Source organism: Squalius cephalus (assembly GCF_949319135.1).
Source record: "Squalius cephalus genome assembly, chromosome: 1".
Taxonomy (NCBI): Eukaryota; Metazoa; Chordata; class Actinopteri; order Cypriniformes; family Leuciscidae; genus Squalius; species Squalius cephalus.
The window spans coordinates 44,034,831-44,050,785 of record NC_137122.1 but is presented as its reverse complement, the minus strand read 5'-3'; the positions used below and the strand labels follow the sequence as shown (position 1 = coordinate 44,050,785).

The 15,955-nt window shown below is 39.5% G+C and overlaps 1 protein-coding gene across 2 annotated transcripts; it reads left to right on the top strand.

Moving 5' to 3' along the window:
• Positions 1–2,724: 2,724 nt before the first annotated feature.
• Positions 2,725–15,892, top strand: sh2b1 (SH2B adaptor protein 1). 2 transcript variants are annotated; one of them, XM_079882107.1, is made up of 11 exons: positions 2,725–3,069; positions 3,334–3,380; positions 4,036–6,101; positions 6,298–6,399; positions 6,895–6,986; positions 7,138–7,214; positions 7,466–7,618; positions 9,238–9,449; positions 9,897–10,071; positions 12,158–12,248; positions 13,888–15,892. In XM_079882107.1, the coding sequence occupies exons 3-11, from the start codon at positions 4,425–4,427 to the stop codon at positions 13,907–13,909; spliced, it is 2,601 nt and encodes an 866-aa protein (XP_079738233.1). In that variant the 5' UTR covers positions 2,725–3,069; positions 3,334–3,380; positions 4,036–4,424; the 3' UTR covers positions 13,910–15,892. The 2 variants fall into 2 exon arrangements, with proteins under 2 accessions (XP_079738233.1, XP_079738234.1); XM_079882108.1 differs by lacking the exon at positions 3,334–3,380.
• The last annotated feature ends 63 nt before the right edge of the window (positions 15,893–15,955 follow it).

Here is a 15,955-nt window from a genome sequence, read left to right as displayed (position 1 = left end):
TACTGTAACTAAAACCTAGTTTGGATTTATTTCTGTTAGCCAATCTTAAAACGATGTGTAGTCTAGGCTATAATAACATTGAATAATAAAAAGTATAATAATAATTTAAAAAAAGAAGAAAACATTAGGATATAAAATGGTGATTGACGCTACCCTGCTCTATTATCTCGATTTTCCAGAAAGGTATAATTTACATATCCTTATCATCCAGGCATAGCCTAGGCTTTGTCTGAAATGAGTGACATCCATAAATTCCGGTTCTATATTGACGTAGGCTACGCAATAGGCTACTTTATACCAAATTAATATATTGAGATCAAATGTTGTTATTTTGTTATAGGCCTATAATGTTTTTCATGAGAATTGTTGTTTGCTTAGTTAGAAATTGTATTCTACCATGTAAAATATCTTGTTATGTTTAGCCGTAGTCAATAGAGGGCACTAAAAGAAAGTGAAAGAGACGTTTTTTTGTTGTTGTTGTCACATATACTTGTCTGTCCATGAAGGAAAATATTATCTCAAACTAAAACCGCATGAGAGATTATTTATCTATTACAGAATATGATTACTTGTAATATCACAACTTCTAATTGCACACAAATCCAGATTCATATTAAAGACTGCATTTTAAATTTGCAAAGGTTTTCTAAGACATTATCCCATTTTAAATGTTTTTCCCAAAAAAAAAAAAAAAAAAAAAAAAAAAAATATATATATATATATATATGGTCATGTAGAGTAAAACAGCACAAGGTTAAACAGTTTAAAGTAAAGGCTGTATTTATCAAGAATACAGGCAATAACTTTTCAGTTCAGTTTGTTAATTAAATCTGACGGATTTTATTGCGGTGGGGATGTTGTATTTTATATATTAAGATTTAAATACAGCACCATACCAGAGTTAAAACAAATCTGTTTTTAATTGCAAAAAGTAATAATAAATATATTTTTTAAAAATGTTCTACCCAAGATGATTTATAACAGCTGTGCTCATTTGTTTCATGTAATTCCTGTTGCACTGTTCTCAACCATTCTCAAACTATCTGAATCTTGCTGGATCGGTCAGAAAAAGTGAAAGGAGCAAATACTGCTCGCAAAGAGCATACAGATTTTTAGAACAATGATAATAAGCAACCATGCAGCTGAACATTTTCCAGGCTGATCAAAAGTGATTTGTAAATAACAATATTAAATAATAACAACAACAATACAAATCCTATAGGTTAAAAAATAATTAACTGCGTAATGTAATTGTAGAACTGAACAATGATGTACTTACATAGGTATAAATTAAGCAAAATCAGTCTACTGTGTCTACTCAGTCTACTGAGACTAGGGTTAAATCACAAGATCTCTCAAGATAATGTCATGGTCTCGTAATTATAAAAGAAAAAATGCTATGGCTTAGATCATGATAATAGTCATAACTGAGTCTTTTGTTACACAGAAACATTCTTTGATTGTAATATTTAACAGTGAATGCACAGCAGTCACAGAGCCTTACAGTGATTTTTGATGAAGATACAAGATCATCATTATAAACTATAGCTAAAGAATATGGTATTTTTTGGGAACGTATTGGACGTTTTTTGTGCTGCTCTGCTGGGAGACTGCAGTGTGTGAGGAGAAGAACGTGTTCTTTAGGTAGAGTCGCATTGGCTACTTAAGTCTAATGAATGTTTATTTGTGCTTTATTGCTCTTTAGGGCGCAAATTCTTTGCCTCTTTGATGTAAACAAAAATAAACACAACGCTCTATTGACGTTTTCCTGCAAATTTTTTGGGCACACAGAAACAGACTCTGAATACACAGGACGAAAAAGGGGGAGTGGAAGCAAACAGGCCCAAAATGTCTGTTGCAGGACAGTTACAACTATTGGAACTTTTGGAGTAAAATAAAATAAAACTTGCACAGTCCTGTACCTCAACTGATGCATGGGTTGACCAGAAGCTCAAATTTGATACTATAGTTTCTCATAATTATTAGACATTCTATGACATTTTCTTGAAAGATTTAATAGTGTTTTGTTTTAACACATAGTCTCGATAAGTAGACTGATTCTGCCCAATTTATATGCAAGTCTTTCTTCAATGCTATAATTACATTGGTGACCTTTTTTTTTTTTTTTTTTTTTTTACCTTTTTTATTATTTACAAATCACTTTTGATCATTTTGGAAAATGTGTTGTTGGATGCTTGTAGTCACTGCTTATCTCTGCTATTTGCAAGCAGTAAATTTGCCTTTCACTCGTAATGACCAGAGACCCAGAAAGATTTAGATAGTTCCAAGAAGAGTGCAACAGGAATTTCATGCAAAAAATTATATCAGCTGTTATAAATCATCTTGAATATTATGATGATTTTTGCAGTTACATTTTTTTTTATATATTTTTTAACTCACAATAGGTACTTTATGAAAATAGTATTGGCTAAAATGTTATTATTTTATTAATTTTGCACATAGCATTTCTCATTTCCAGTCCTGAGCACAGATTCTCTCACTGGAATAATCAAGTAATAATCTCAAATTCAGTGTATTACAGCCTCCAAACATATGACTCAGCCATCAGCCAGAGCAACATCCAACCTTGTTTTACTTTTTTACACAACTGTCCAATGTGGCTCCTCCAAAAAGTGCACATCCCTCTTCCTCAGATTTTTTCTCCCATTGAAAATCCCCCTTCTCCAACACTCCCTGTCCCCCCAACCTACACCCTCTCCCACTATATCGCGAGAGACTGATTGGGACAGCAGGCAGAGAAATATCCATATACCTGCAACAAGAGCAGTTGTACAGCCTTTATGAATAAATAGATACCCTATGATTCATCAATAAGTTTAGCATCAACGGGGGACAGCTAGACGGAGAGGAATGAATATTAGTGTTAACATTGGCAGACAAATTGCCTGCTTAGCAATACAGCCAGCTAGCTGACCAGCAGCTCAAACTTGATAATTTATTAGCAGTGCTGGGTTAGCTAGTTAGCACCAGGCTAGTTCAATATTTGCACTTAAACTTTTTCGAATTTCTCTCACGCCAGCGAACAAATTGCGTCTTTTGTGCAAAAAGGTGAGTTAATGTGACATTTCTTTCTACTGCTTAAGATCGTTAGCTAACTAGCCACCGTTTTATGAGCTAAAGTTAACTGGCTAGCCCGAGTTAGCTTGGTGTGTTGACATTATCAGCGTGAGAGCGTATTATGACAATTCAATTTATGTCAGACAGCTAACTAGGCGAAACGAGATGTTAGACCTTGTATGGTTTCCTATATCACATAATTTTATCGTAACTACAACTGACAGGCCTTTACGCTTTATATCTTTTTCTTTACAGCTAACGTTAACTGCACCGGCTTCGAGTTACACACTGGCCTGAAGATGGTGAGTTATCACCGGGGTTTATGAGCATCATTTCTGCATCCTCCGGGCGTGTAAATCGTCTAAACTGATTTCATATCAGTGTCTTAGTTTCGATTAGTTTGAGTTCAAAGGCTCAAGAAGCTCCATTTGTTGGTTCTATTTGGTTTAATAATAAAATAAATGAGAAATTAGCGCTTAGCACGTTCTTCAAATATCAGGTGGAGAATTGGGTCTCACAACTCAAAGCAAAACAAAACAACGCCTCTCTGTTTCATGCATGACACTTAAAACGAATAAATGTCACAGTATAATTGTACATATAATTCACACACAAACTCAAAATCTCTAATAATTTATTAACTTTCTGATGTTTCGAAACCTGTATGACTTTCTTCTGTGGAAGAGATGTTAGGCAGAAACACAGCCTCGTTCTCTATTCACTATTGAGAAGAATGACAAGTTGTTATTCTGCCATTTCCTCATACAGTTTTGTAACACCATGAGTAAATGATGACAGAAGTTTCATTTTTGGGTAAACCATCCCTTTAACTTCAATATTGTTACAATTTCTATGTTTGAATAGTTTGTTATTGTGCAGTATATTATTATAATTTTTCGAAAATTACTTAAAATAATCCATTAATCCATTTTCTTTCTCTATGTATTCATCATTTAGGTCACAAATCCCTACCGCAGGATCCTCGCAGAGCCTTAAAACCGGAGACCACCTGAGAACTAACATCAGCTCAGCTGGCCGAATGTTTTGTTACTCACCATACATACATTTACACATATTATTTTGTGTAGAATGTGAGCTATTTTAGAGCACCAAACATTGACGTTACAGAGTTATATCTTTTCTTTTCTTTTTCTTTTTAAAATGGGGGAAGACAATTACCAATCACTGTCAGGCCACATTTTTTGGTCAGATTTTCCAAATTCATTTCAATTGTGAAACCGTAGCCTGATGAACAGATTGCGCGTTTCACATACGCACATAGATCGCAACGATCCTGACGTCTTTGATGATCGTTTGGTCTTAAATTGGTCACCTGTTAGTCAGTCATGAACGGCTCCCTTTTAACCCCGCCCAGCCCAAGGGCTGCAGCTAATTCATCTCCCCTTCCACCCTCCCCATCTCCATCGCCTTCTCCTCCATCTCCTTCACTGTTGCCCCTCTCAACGAGACCCCCACCTTTGCCTCCTCCAGCTCCTGCCAGTCAGCCCTTGTCGTCATTGTCTGACACACCCACACCGTCTCCATCTCCCTGCCTTAGTTGGACCGAGTTCTGTGAGCTCCATGCCCGGGTAGCCGCCGGTGACTTCGCCCGCCATTTCCGGGCCTTCCTGCTGGAGAACCCGCATTACTCCCCTGATTCAGCAGCTGCTTTTTGCCAGCGCTTCACCGACAGATTTGTTCGTCATTTCGAGAGCGAGCTCGAGGGGACAGGCGTCGGTAGGGAAGGAACAGTGAACTGGGTCGCCCAATCAGATGTTACGTCGCTGGAGGAGGATGCAGCGTCTCCGTCCCTGCTGCCACCAGAGGCCGCCACCCCCTGCCCACCCACTCACATACGGGCTATGCCCAAACCGGTCTTGACCCAGGAGGGCCGCGGCACAGAACAATTCCAGAATACAGGAGCGTTTCAGGATTTGTATGCTCATACGCAGATTCTCCCACCATCCTCTTCTTCATCGTGCTCTTCCTCTATGGGCGGGAATAATGGGCGGAGGGAGGAGAGGGGAACTGCAGTCAAACACAATCCATCTGGCTACAAGGACCTGGAGGAAGAGGAGGACAGCTGGGCGGGGCCCGTGGCTGGAGAGGAGGTGGAGACGGACATAGTAGAAAGGGACGATGAGGGAGAGAGTGAGTTGACCTCAGAAAGAGCCGATCTCAGCCAGACTCTGACATGCCCCAACTCCTCTGGCACACCAGCAAATTCTGGGTCAAAGGGTAATGGGACACCCATTGGGGGTCACTCCAAAAATAAACTAAAAAAGCGGTTCTCTCTGCGCAACGTGGGCCGTAGTGTCAGAGGGAGCGTGCGAGGCATCTTGCATTGGCGCAGCTCCTCCAGCGACTCCCCTCAGAACTGCAGCGTGGGTAACGTCAACCCTCTTCCTTCCAGTTACAGCTACACTACAGGCCTGCAAGATGGCAAGAGGAATTCCGGCTCGCAGGGTGTTCCCTCTTCTCTCCCTGTGTCTCTCTCCCTTCCCCTCTCCCTCCCTCACTCGTCGTCCTCTTCGTTGCCCCCATCATCCTCCAGTAGCGCCACCTCCCTTTCATTTTCCGAGGCCCGTGACTGGCGGAGGAGCAACGGCGATGGGGAAAAGGAGAAATGGAGTCACCGGTTAGAGAAACTGCGACTGTCTCGTTCACCCCCGCCGACGTTGTCCTCCGCAGCTCAACCTTCATCGGTCGTGTCCCCCTCTGCGCTACCACCAAGCAGCATCAGTGCCTCCAGGAAGATGGGTAGGCTTGTACGGGAGGGAGGTGTGACCGTGTGCTCGTCTTCGGACGAGTTCGCCAGCACTCATGGTTTCCCAGGCTTTTCCTTTGGACTGCTGCACCATGGTACGGACAGCACGGCGTCAGGGCATCCCACGGCCACCGGGGGAGCTGCAATCGGACGGGGTATGCGTTGGCACAAGTGCCGTCTGGTTCTGAAAGAACGAGATAAGGATGGAGTGGATGGAGGGATGGAGTATTTCCTGGAGTTTTACATCCCGCCTAAGGTGAGTGACAGGATGTCTGCTAAATGTAAATTATGTGTACATTTTTACTTGCATATATTTACAAATATTTTATATATGTGCTGTCGTTCATAAGTTTTGGGTCTATAAATAATATATATAATATTAAAGTACCAGCTGACTAGTTTAATAAAGTTATATGTAATTTATATATTTTGACATATTTGAATACTTCCAGTCCTCCAAGGCCAGACTGACTGTCCCATGCGGCTCTATTGTTGATGTGAGGAGCACTACAGCTATAGAGGTGCCAGACAAAGAGAACACCTTCCTTCTACAGGTACGTCAGAACACATCTTTTTTTGTCTTCAGTAGTTAGTCAAATCTTCAATAATGATGCAAGAACTTTACCTTAACTTTACTTACATACGCATCAAAGACAGTGTTGCCACTGTCATTTGATGTCTCATTAATAAGTATGCATGCCATATTTGTAGAGCTTTGTTGATAATTAAATGTCATCATATAAATTAGGCAAAACTGTACTTTTGTTTAACATCCCTTTCTGATTTTTTTTATAGATAAATTACAGAATGAAGCACATTTAATGAATCTCATGTGTGACAAATAGTCACAATCACTAAATAACTTTTTATATAAATGTAATCTGATAAAGAACTTTGTGGAATTTTAAGTATTTTATTCATAACTGTGATTGTAGTTCACTTTGCATTTAGTTGCATCCTGTGTTGTTGCACCCATCTCAAAGATCCTAATCATTGAAAACTGAACGCATTGAACATCTGCACATTTGATCTCTTCTTGTTTTTCTCAGTTGGAAGGTCAGGCGCAGTACGTGATCGAGACCAGAGATGCAGTTCAGATGAGAGCTTGGCTCAGTGACATCAGAAACGCCATTTGTTTAAGGTAGGTCTTTGCGTTTTGAATCATTAAAACGAGAAAGCTCTTTGTGTTTGGAAAGGTTCGAGTTCTTAGTAGTTTGTATGCTTGTATGACACCATGTGACAATCAAAACTCAGCAATGATCTCAAATGTACTCGATGACCCTTCTCATTAGTGAGCAAGAGGATGTTGAGGGAGTGTGTGGCAGTGCTCTCAGTGTAACGCCAGAATTCAGCGACCGCCTGTCTCAAGGTAAGCGTTTCGAGATGATGTCACCATGATGTGGTCAGCTGCATTCAGGACAGTATGTGTAATGGGACATGTGCTTACATGATGTTTGCCAGTGTTAGAATGAGCCCACAAATCTCAAACTGGTGATTCTGTGATTGAACAGAAGTATTAAAAACATCTGAAATATTTATATATAGCAGTCATATTTAATACAGATATATAGCAGTAACTACAGATGGTGATGAATCTGGTATTTGATGTTTTCACTGTAGTGTGCTATGGTGGAGTTGGTGGTTCTCCCCAGCTGGAGCCTCTACCCCCTGAGTTACCACCCCGTGCTCCTCTTGACGAATCAGACAGTCGACTGCTTGGTGGGGGCGGAGCCGGTCTTAGCACACCTTTTGCTGAAACTCCTGATGCCACAGGTACCGTACTACATTAAACACACACATGTTTTGCCATAGATCATAGTGACATCTACCTAATCCTTTTAACACTTTAATGCTTTTGCAAACATTTTATGATTAAATAGGGCATAGAAGTCAGTGTTTACATCCAAGTTGCTTATTTAATTTGTGAAAAACTGGAATATTGAGAAAACAATTGGCAAATAAAACAGAATTCCCAACACATGTGTTCAGAAAACAAAAGCATCACTCCAGGGTTTGAAGGTTTAGCCACTGGAAAAACTGTTGTTGCTATTTTATTCAAGTCTATTTACTTTAAATATTATTTAATATTCATATTATTGTTACCGATTCATCCATGCATATGTTTTCCTTTTTTTTTTTTTTTTTGCCTCATAATCTTTCTTATGATTCACTTAAAGGTACACTATGCAACTGTTGGCCCTCTAGCAGTAAAAAAGCAAAACTGCATGTTTTTTTTCAAAAGAACATTGTTTTGGTTGTGTTTCGGCTCTGCGTGACTGCGGATTAATATGGTTATCCTACTGCTCATAAAACAATCACTACTAGGCTTAAGAGATAAAACAGTTTAGATGGAAAGGATCTTAAGCTGACTAGCTGAAGACGTTAATGTAGCTAAACCCAATTATAGACATGGTACATCCTTGAAAATAAATTCCAGGCATAATGAAATGACCCTTCACAATAGATGATGCTTTACAATGAACTCTGTCAGAGAGCTACATTTGGCAATTTATCTGTTTAATAAAATACTCTACTTACCTATTGAGTAATAAAAGCACCATTTCCGCATCAATTTTACAACAGTTCTCAGCATCTCCGAAAAGCTAAGCCATCGTTGATTCTCATTTTATCACGAGCTCTGTCACGTTCACTTTTTGCCCTCAGACTCACCTCTGTTCTTTGTTTTTTTGTTTTTTTTTAAATGCGCGATTCCCCGAAGGTTCGAGATTTAGCTGCTCTATGTCAAAGTAACTTGAGCTACTTTTCTCTATTTTCTCTATTGTCCGAGACGAGCACAGACAAGTGACGTACATCCCACTAGATTTAAAATATAAACACTTAATAATAGGCTTACCATAGTGAATCAGAGTAAGACAAAAACGTGTTTTGGAAGGATTGATGATGTATTGACTCTCTCTTGTGATGTATGCCAGACTTCTCCAATCATCTAGTCAGTTTAAGCCCCTCCCCTTTCTTACAAGTCGACTGCAAGCTCGCATTCAGATTTGCCCCCGTCCAGTCAACAACTGGTGCAACCAAGTCTCCACCCTTTTTTTTTTTTGATAATCTGTTTCACTCGGATGTATATTACAATACGGAAGAAAATGTCATTTCATTTGCGATTTTAAGTAAATAGAGATGCTGTACGATGATATTGTTCCAGTATATTATTATTTAGTAACAGGACTTTTTTTGAAGCACATCTAATGTGTTTTTATAGTCGTTTTGGAAATGTTATTTAATTATTTTTTTTTTTTGATCATGGTTTTACAATGCAGTAACCCAAAATTCAGGTAAAAATACATGGATGGAATCTCAGTTACTGACATTAACTCTTACCCGTTTGATAGATCAAGATAAGAGGTATTGAGTTTTTCTCTGTTTTTTCTCAGGGTCGTTCCTGTTCTCTGAAGGTTCTGTGTCAGAGACTGTGGAACATCCTCTGAGTGAGTGTCAGTGGTTCCACGGCACACTCTCCCGTCTTAAGGCGGCCCAGCTGGTGCTGGCGGGTGGCATGGCCAGCCATGGAGTGTTCCTTGTGCGGCAGAGTGAGACACGGCGCGGAGAGTATGTCCTCACCTTCAACTTCCAGGGCAAAGCAAAGGTAAATGCGTGTGGTGATGCTTATTTAACGTTCAAAAGGTTTGAGGTTGGTAAGATTTCTCTTATGTACGGAGCCCCTAAAGCAGGGATGGGCAAATTCGGTCCTGGAGGGCCACTGTCCTACAGAGTTTAGCTCCAACCCTGAAAAAATCACCTGCCTGTAATTTTCTAGTAATCCTGAGGACCTTGATTAGCTTGTTCAGGTGTGTTTGATTAGGGTTGAAGATAAACTCTGTAGGACAGTGGCCCTCCAGGACCGAAGTTGCCCATCCCTGCCCTAAAGGGATCAATATGTCTTTAAAAATGTCTTTACTGTCACTTGTGGTCAGTTTAATGCTTCCCTGGTGAATAAAAGTATACATTTCTTGATGAATAGAAGAAACTCTCTTCAATTCTTGATGAATAGAAATAAATACCTCTTCCTTCTGCTCTGGCATTTTCCTCCCAGCACTTGCGTCTCTCCCTGAATGAGGATGGACAGTGCCGTGTGCAGCATCTCTGGTTCCAGTCCATTTTTGACATGCTGGAGCATTTCCGTGTGCACCCCATTCCCCTTGAATCTGGGGGCGCCTCTGATGTCACCCTCATCAGCTTTGTGGGGGCCACGAATGTCCGGCAACCAGGTATGGAAGGTTGGGCTCTGCTTTAAGGTGTGAAGGTTTAACACAGAGTGTAGCTAACAGGAAAATTCTGCATTTTTAGATGACAGGCAGGTGAGTGATCACAGGTGCCACTTGCATCTCCCTCAGAACAGCTGATTGGATTAAAAATATCATAGACATATTACAGCAGCAGCATGGGGGCCAACCTAATGTTCATTTTACTTCATATTTTGAAAGCAGAATATTTGTGGAATAAAACCATATTGGAAAGGTTCTCATCCTGAATTATAATCCACAATACTGGTAAACTTGTCACCTTTCAAAGAAATATAGACTAAAAAAACATTGTACTACATCAGTACTTGTACATCAGTACATTGTACATGGGGTTTTCGAATTGAACTGTTGTGAGTAAATGTTTAACAATGTTAATTTTTTTTAACTATAGTTTTTAGCATTTATATAATTTGACTTGATTTATTAATTGTGTTCTGAGTTGTTTTTGAAACAGATTTGAACTCCCAAGTCATTATCCACCTTATTGTGCACTGCAGTAGTAAACTATTTTCTGTGAATGTGTGAGACTTCTGATTCATTACCTGCTAAAGGTAAATAACTAGAAGAATAACAAAATGCAGTAAACAGTAAAACTATTTGCGTTACAAACCAGTGTGTTTAGAATTATGACAATACATCAAAACAATATGGTAAGAAATACCAGTTTGCAATATCAAGCAGAATAACAAGCTGTTTTGTACAGCTAAAAATAACTGGAAACGGATGAGACCAGAAGCCAGACACGTTCAATTTAGAAATGACTGTGGCCGCTCTTACGTGAAAAAATAAGGAGGATAACTGAGACAAGGACCCTCTTTATAGTTCATTTATTTATAAATGAAATCCAGATGACCTATTTTGCAAATGTAACATAATTTTCATTTGTAGTATGGTGAAATTCAATTATCATTGAAGCTCAATAAGAGAAATATCACCCACGAGTGAATCACATAGAAATGTTAATGCATGCGCCAGTCTGCACCTTCACAGATGTGACATTACATCCATGAAGTATGTTTCAAGTTGTTTTATTAATGAATTATATCACATTTTATCATATGTTTGCATTTCCTGTGCATTTTAATACCATTTGAGAAATACACTCTTGTTTTTTGAGTGAGAAAAATGTGACTGCATCTGACTGTATTAACAATGACAGAATTATGTGGTTAATCCCAATATTTGAATCAATTGAACGCCCTAATAAAGACAAAAATGTTAAGTTAAACAGCTGTTTTGGGGGAGATCCTGGTGGGCCCACGAAAGGAAAAAAATAACAAGAAAGATTCCTTAGAAGGCGTTTAGCTTCTGTCAGTTTGATTCTTGAATCCCGGGTAGATTTTAGCGACGCACATGGTCTTTGGCAATGAGCTTGTGTTTGTCATGTGAGTGGGATGAATCGAGAGTGATCGTATGTGTATGTGTGTATATTCATAAACAACATGGCCACTGCATGAGTTGTTCGCACCTGTCACAGAGAAATGACTAAATGTGGGATCACCCTGTGTGTGAGTTCACTTCCTGTCACAGCATGCTTTTAAAAGGACACTTTGTGCAAGCATCTGCTACGACTACTCGCGCACACACAGATCCATCGCTGCTGCCAGAGTCTTCTGCGCATGGCTTTGCTTTTGATTTTTGATGATTATAGTCTCTTAATGTGATTTCTGTGTGCTTGACCTGACATATGACGACCCCCTCCCCTCCCCTCCAAATGTTCAAAACGTTCATCAGCTCACCTTATCTACTATCTCCTCCTCATGATCTATCCTGGATCTCCTCCTCATCAGTTTATACCATCTAGACGCTCCATCTATACTTTTCAATCACTGCATCTTTTCTACTATTCTTTTACTATCCTCCATTCTTCTTTCTGACATACATATATTTCCTTCCATCATTTTGATTTTCATTCACACACTATTTCATACTGTACTCCTGCTCCTCTCCCTCCTCTCGCCCTGCTTCAGCCTCTGGCCTTTCCCATAGTGCATATCAGAGCTCTGATTGGCTGTTTCTGTTGTTGTTTGTCGTTGGGTCATCTTCGCAGGCCGGGAAAGGGCAGGCAGCCGCCCCACAGTCTGTGATGTCATCACCACGCGCCACCCCGACTCTCCATCAACCCCCATCTCTGACTGTGTGTAAGTGAGACCAGATTCAACAGAGAGAGATAGACAGAGAAGGTCTGAAAGAAGGAAATAAAGTCATGCCGGTACATGAGCGTTAGCCAGTTATAACAAAGGTCATTTACACATAAAAACTGGTGCGATCAAATCGATTGATCGCATCTAACATAAAAGTTGTGTTTACATAATATGTGTGTGACGTGTGTATATATTATTAAATTTATATATATATCATATACATGTCTGTCTGTGTGTGTGTATATATATATATATATACACACACACACACTCACGTATATTTATACATTTATATATATATGTGTGTGTGTGTATATATACATATACACAGACACACACACACAACATAAATGTAATAATATATACACACACGCATATTATGAAAACACAAACTTTTATGTTAGATGGGATCAATCGTAAATTTGTCAGCACTAATAAAAACATTGAAGTGTCAGAAAAAGCAAGAAAATTATCATGTAAAACTTATGCAACCCATTTAACTTTCGGTTAATTGCACTACTGTTCAGAAGTTTGGGGTTGGTAAGTGTGTTTTTGAAAGAAGTCTCCTATGCTCACCAAGGCTGCATTTATTTGACCAAAAATACAGTGAATATGATTACAATTTAAAATGGCTGTTTTCTATTTGATTTGCTTTTAAAATGTAATTTATTCCTGTGATGGCAAAGCTGAATTTTCAGTATCATTACTCCAGTGTTCAGTGACATGACAAATGTCTTAACTGTCACTTTTGATCAATTTAATGCATCTTTGCTGAATGAAAGTATTAGTTTCTTTTTAAAATCTTACTGACCCCAAACGTTTGAATGGTAGTATACATATTTCCAGTGAAATGTTAAATTCAAATGCGGAAAAGGTAGGGCGTGACTGGACTGGACTGGATCATCAAAGTGTGTCATCAGGCAAATCATTCCTGAGGTATAGAGCTACTCCGTATTCCCAAATTATGCAAATATAGAAAACATTCATTTTTTTACATTTGCATAATAAGACAGGGAAACTGTATTTCGAATGTAGATAGTGTCCATTTTGATTTGATGGGGACTGGGACAGCAGATGAAAGAGTACAATGTGGGAAACATTTTGAGGAATACAGGATGAACAGAAGAGGAAGCTTGTTAGAATAAGACAGAAAAAGAGTAGCGACAGGTCATCTGTTCACTTCAGTGCACATCTGTCTGCTTAACTTCCTCATTCACAGCTGGGTTTCAGTTGCACACATCCATCCTGAAATGAGTGTCGCAGGGTAACACTTTCATTGAACATTTGCTCACTATAGCTGCCGTTAATCTTAATCTTTATTGGATGTCACACATTTATAGACAGTGAGCTCTGTCTCCATATAAACATGATTCAAGATGTTTCGCTGAGTCCATGTAACGAACGAGCAGTGATTTATCAATCGATGACTCCGTACTGCTGTTTAGTGGAGGCAGGGTGTAAACAGTCTGAGCAATGTGTTGACCAATTCCATTACTAGCATGCGTCATAGCTGAGAGTTTCTCGTCAAACTTTGTGTATCTTGCATCTTATTTTCATTACTCTCAATTTTTTGTCACATTTAATTCTCATTCCTCTCTCCTCCTGTACTGGTTCTTCTCTCTGTCGCTGTTCTCAGACTTGACCAGCAGACCCCGTAGTCCTCCTCAGCCGCCTCCTCCCCCTCTGCCTCCCGGACGCCCTCCGCCCCCGACCCCGCCGCAGGAACGAGGGAGCGAAACAGAGGCCGGAGGAGGAGGCGGAGCGAGCAGCGGGGCAGAAGAGTGCGAAGACCGCGAGCGGGAGCCGCCGCTCCTCCAGCTGGAAGGGGTGGAGGGCGAGGAGAGGGAAGGAGGGAGGGCGAGAGCCATCGACAACCAGTACTCCTTCTTCTAAAAGGGGAAAACCACGAGGTGGGATAGAGGAGGAAGAGGAGAGCCCTTCACAATCAGTATTTTCAGTATTCTCCAGCGGAAGAACTGGCCGAGGGGGTCACAATCACACGACCGAGTTATTAACACTATTAAACATGAGCTTTCACGTGGCGAGAGAGTGATGGAGAGAAAGAGAGAGAGAGAGACACCCATACACATAAGCATATATGATACTGACGGTACATCTTTAAAACACTAAGTAACGGTACTACACTAAATTGGAGGTGCATTGTGAAAATGTTGGTCGGCTTCTACTAATTTGTTCTCCAGTGTTTGTCAGTGTGAAAGTTCCTCCTCTGGTGCTGCTGCATAGGAAGGTACGGCCACCACTGAGCTGGCGGCGTGTTTTTAGCAACTTATTTCTTGAAGAGTCCTTCTAGTCATTACATTCATTCAGATGTCTAGTATTCTTTGACCCTTCGCACTTATACAAAAAGAGTTGGTTTTTCCCCTCAGGTGAGCGGATATTTTTACTTGTTCAGAGATTGTTACCCACCAGCACTCTTGTTGTTGTTGTTGTTATTATTATTACTGGAACATTTTAGTTGTTTTGTTTTCTTCTTGTTCTGCCACTGACAAACTATGAATGTCGCAAAGTACTTTTCTTCCTTTCTGTTCATTTCAATTGTACTGATTTTGGTAGTTCAGTAGAAGGCATTGCCTTGGGCTTAACAATGTCCAGTTTTGCAACAAACAAAAAAAAAAAATCAAGCCCAGTCCTCTGAAGTCCGTTAGTATTACTTCTTAAGGTTAATTACAATATTAAACATCTCCATAGACTCCATTATTACCTCAGAGTCCTGATCTTTCACCCAGCTCCTCTGCTCTCTCTCTCTCTCTCTCTCTCTCTCTCTCTCTCTCTCTCTCTGTTTTTACATCTTACCCTTCCTTTTAGCTTTACAATCTTTTTTTATGGTGCGTTTATTTCAAAGCTAGAGTCCAGAGGAGGGAGAGACAACGTCTTTCATTTAAAGAAAAATTGTTACTGAGTACGAAAATGACAATGATGATGATAATAATAATGAATTTAATAATTGTCCAAATAATAGTATTAATATTATTTTTTCAAAATGCCTTTATTTTTGTTGTTTACTATATGAACACATATTTGTTCTCCAAAATCTGTTTTTCTGTTTCTTTTCTCTCTTTTTTTTTTGCCTTTTTAAATCTCTTCTAATCTCACTCTGTCCCACTGCTGTCTCCTTCAAACTTTCCACGGATTTCAGGCAAACGTTTTGAAAAGAAAAAAAAATATAAAAGAGCCCCTTTCTTCTTGTGCCTTTTCGTGTTGTTAATTGTCATTCCCTCTTGTTTTGTGCCAGTCATTCTTGATTTTGTGCCTCGATCAGTCTTTTTGCAGTGTCTGCCATCCAGTTCAGTGCCTGCATCAGTCTTCTGTTTTGGTTTTATTTCTCTCATCCTGTCTCTGCTATTGCAGTTGTTCTCTTCTTGGTCCTACAGATCATTCAGTATGATTTGTTCTCTATCCACTTACCCCGTGATCCTCCCTTTTACCCTTTATTTAAACCTCTTATTGTGCCTTCTCTCTCTTTTCTCTTCTCTCTCTGTCTGTCTGTGCTGGGACCGTGTGTTAAGGTGGACACTGTTGCCCACTCTGTGTAATTAGAGTTTCAGGTACTACATTGAATTAAATGATGATGATGATGATGATGATGATGATATGATATAATATAATTATACTGAAACAATATGTCTGAGTTGTGTTTTTGTAATTTAGATAGATAGATAGATAAATAGATAGATAGATAGATA

Coding starts and splice junctions, on each gene's coding strand:
- sh2b1 (XM_079882108.1), top strand. CDS start 4,425: ATGAACGGCTCCCTTTTAACCCCGCCCAGCCCAAGGGCTGCAGCTAAT. Junction 6,987..7,137: donor AGAAACGCCATTTGTTTAAG/GTAGGTCTTTGC, acceptor CCTTCTCATTAG/TGAGCAAGAGGATGTTGAGG. Junction 7,215..7,465: donor CAGCGACCGCCTGTCTCAAG/GTAAGCGTTTCG, acceptor TTTTCACTGTAG/TGTGCTATGGTGGAGTTGGT.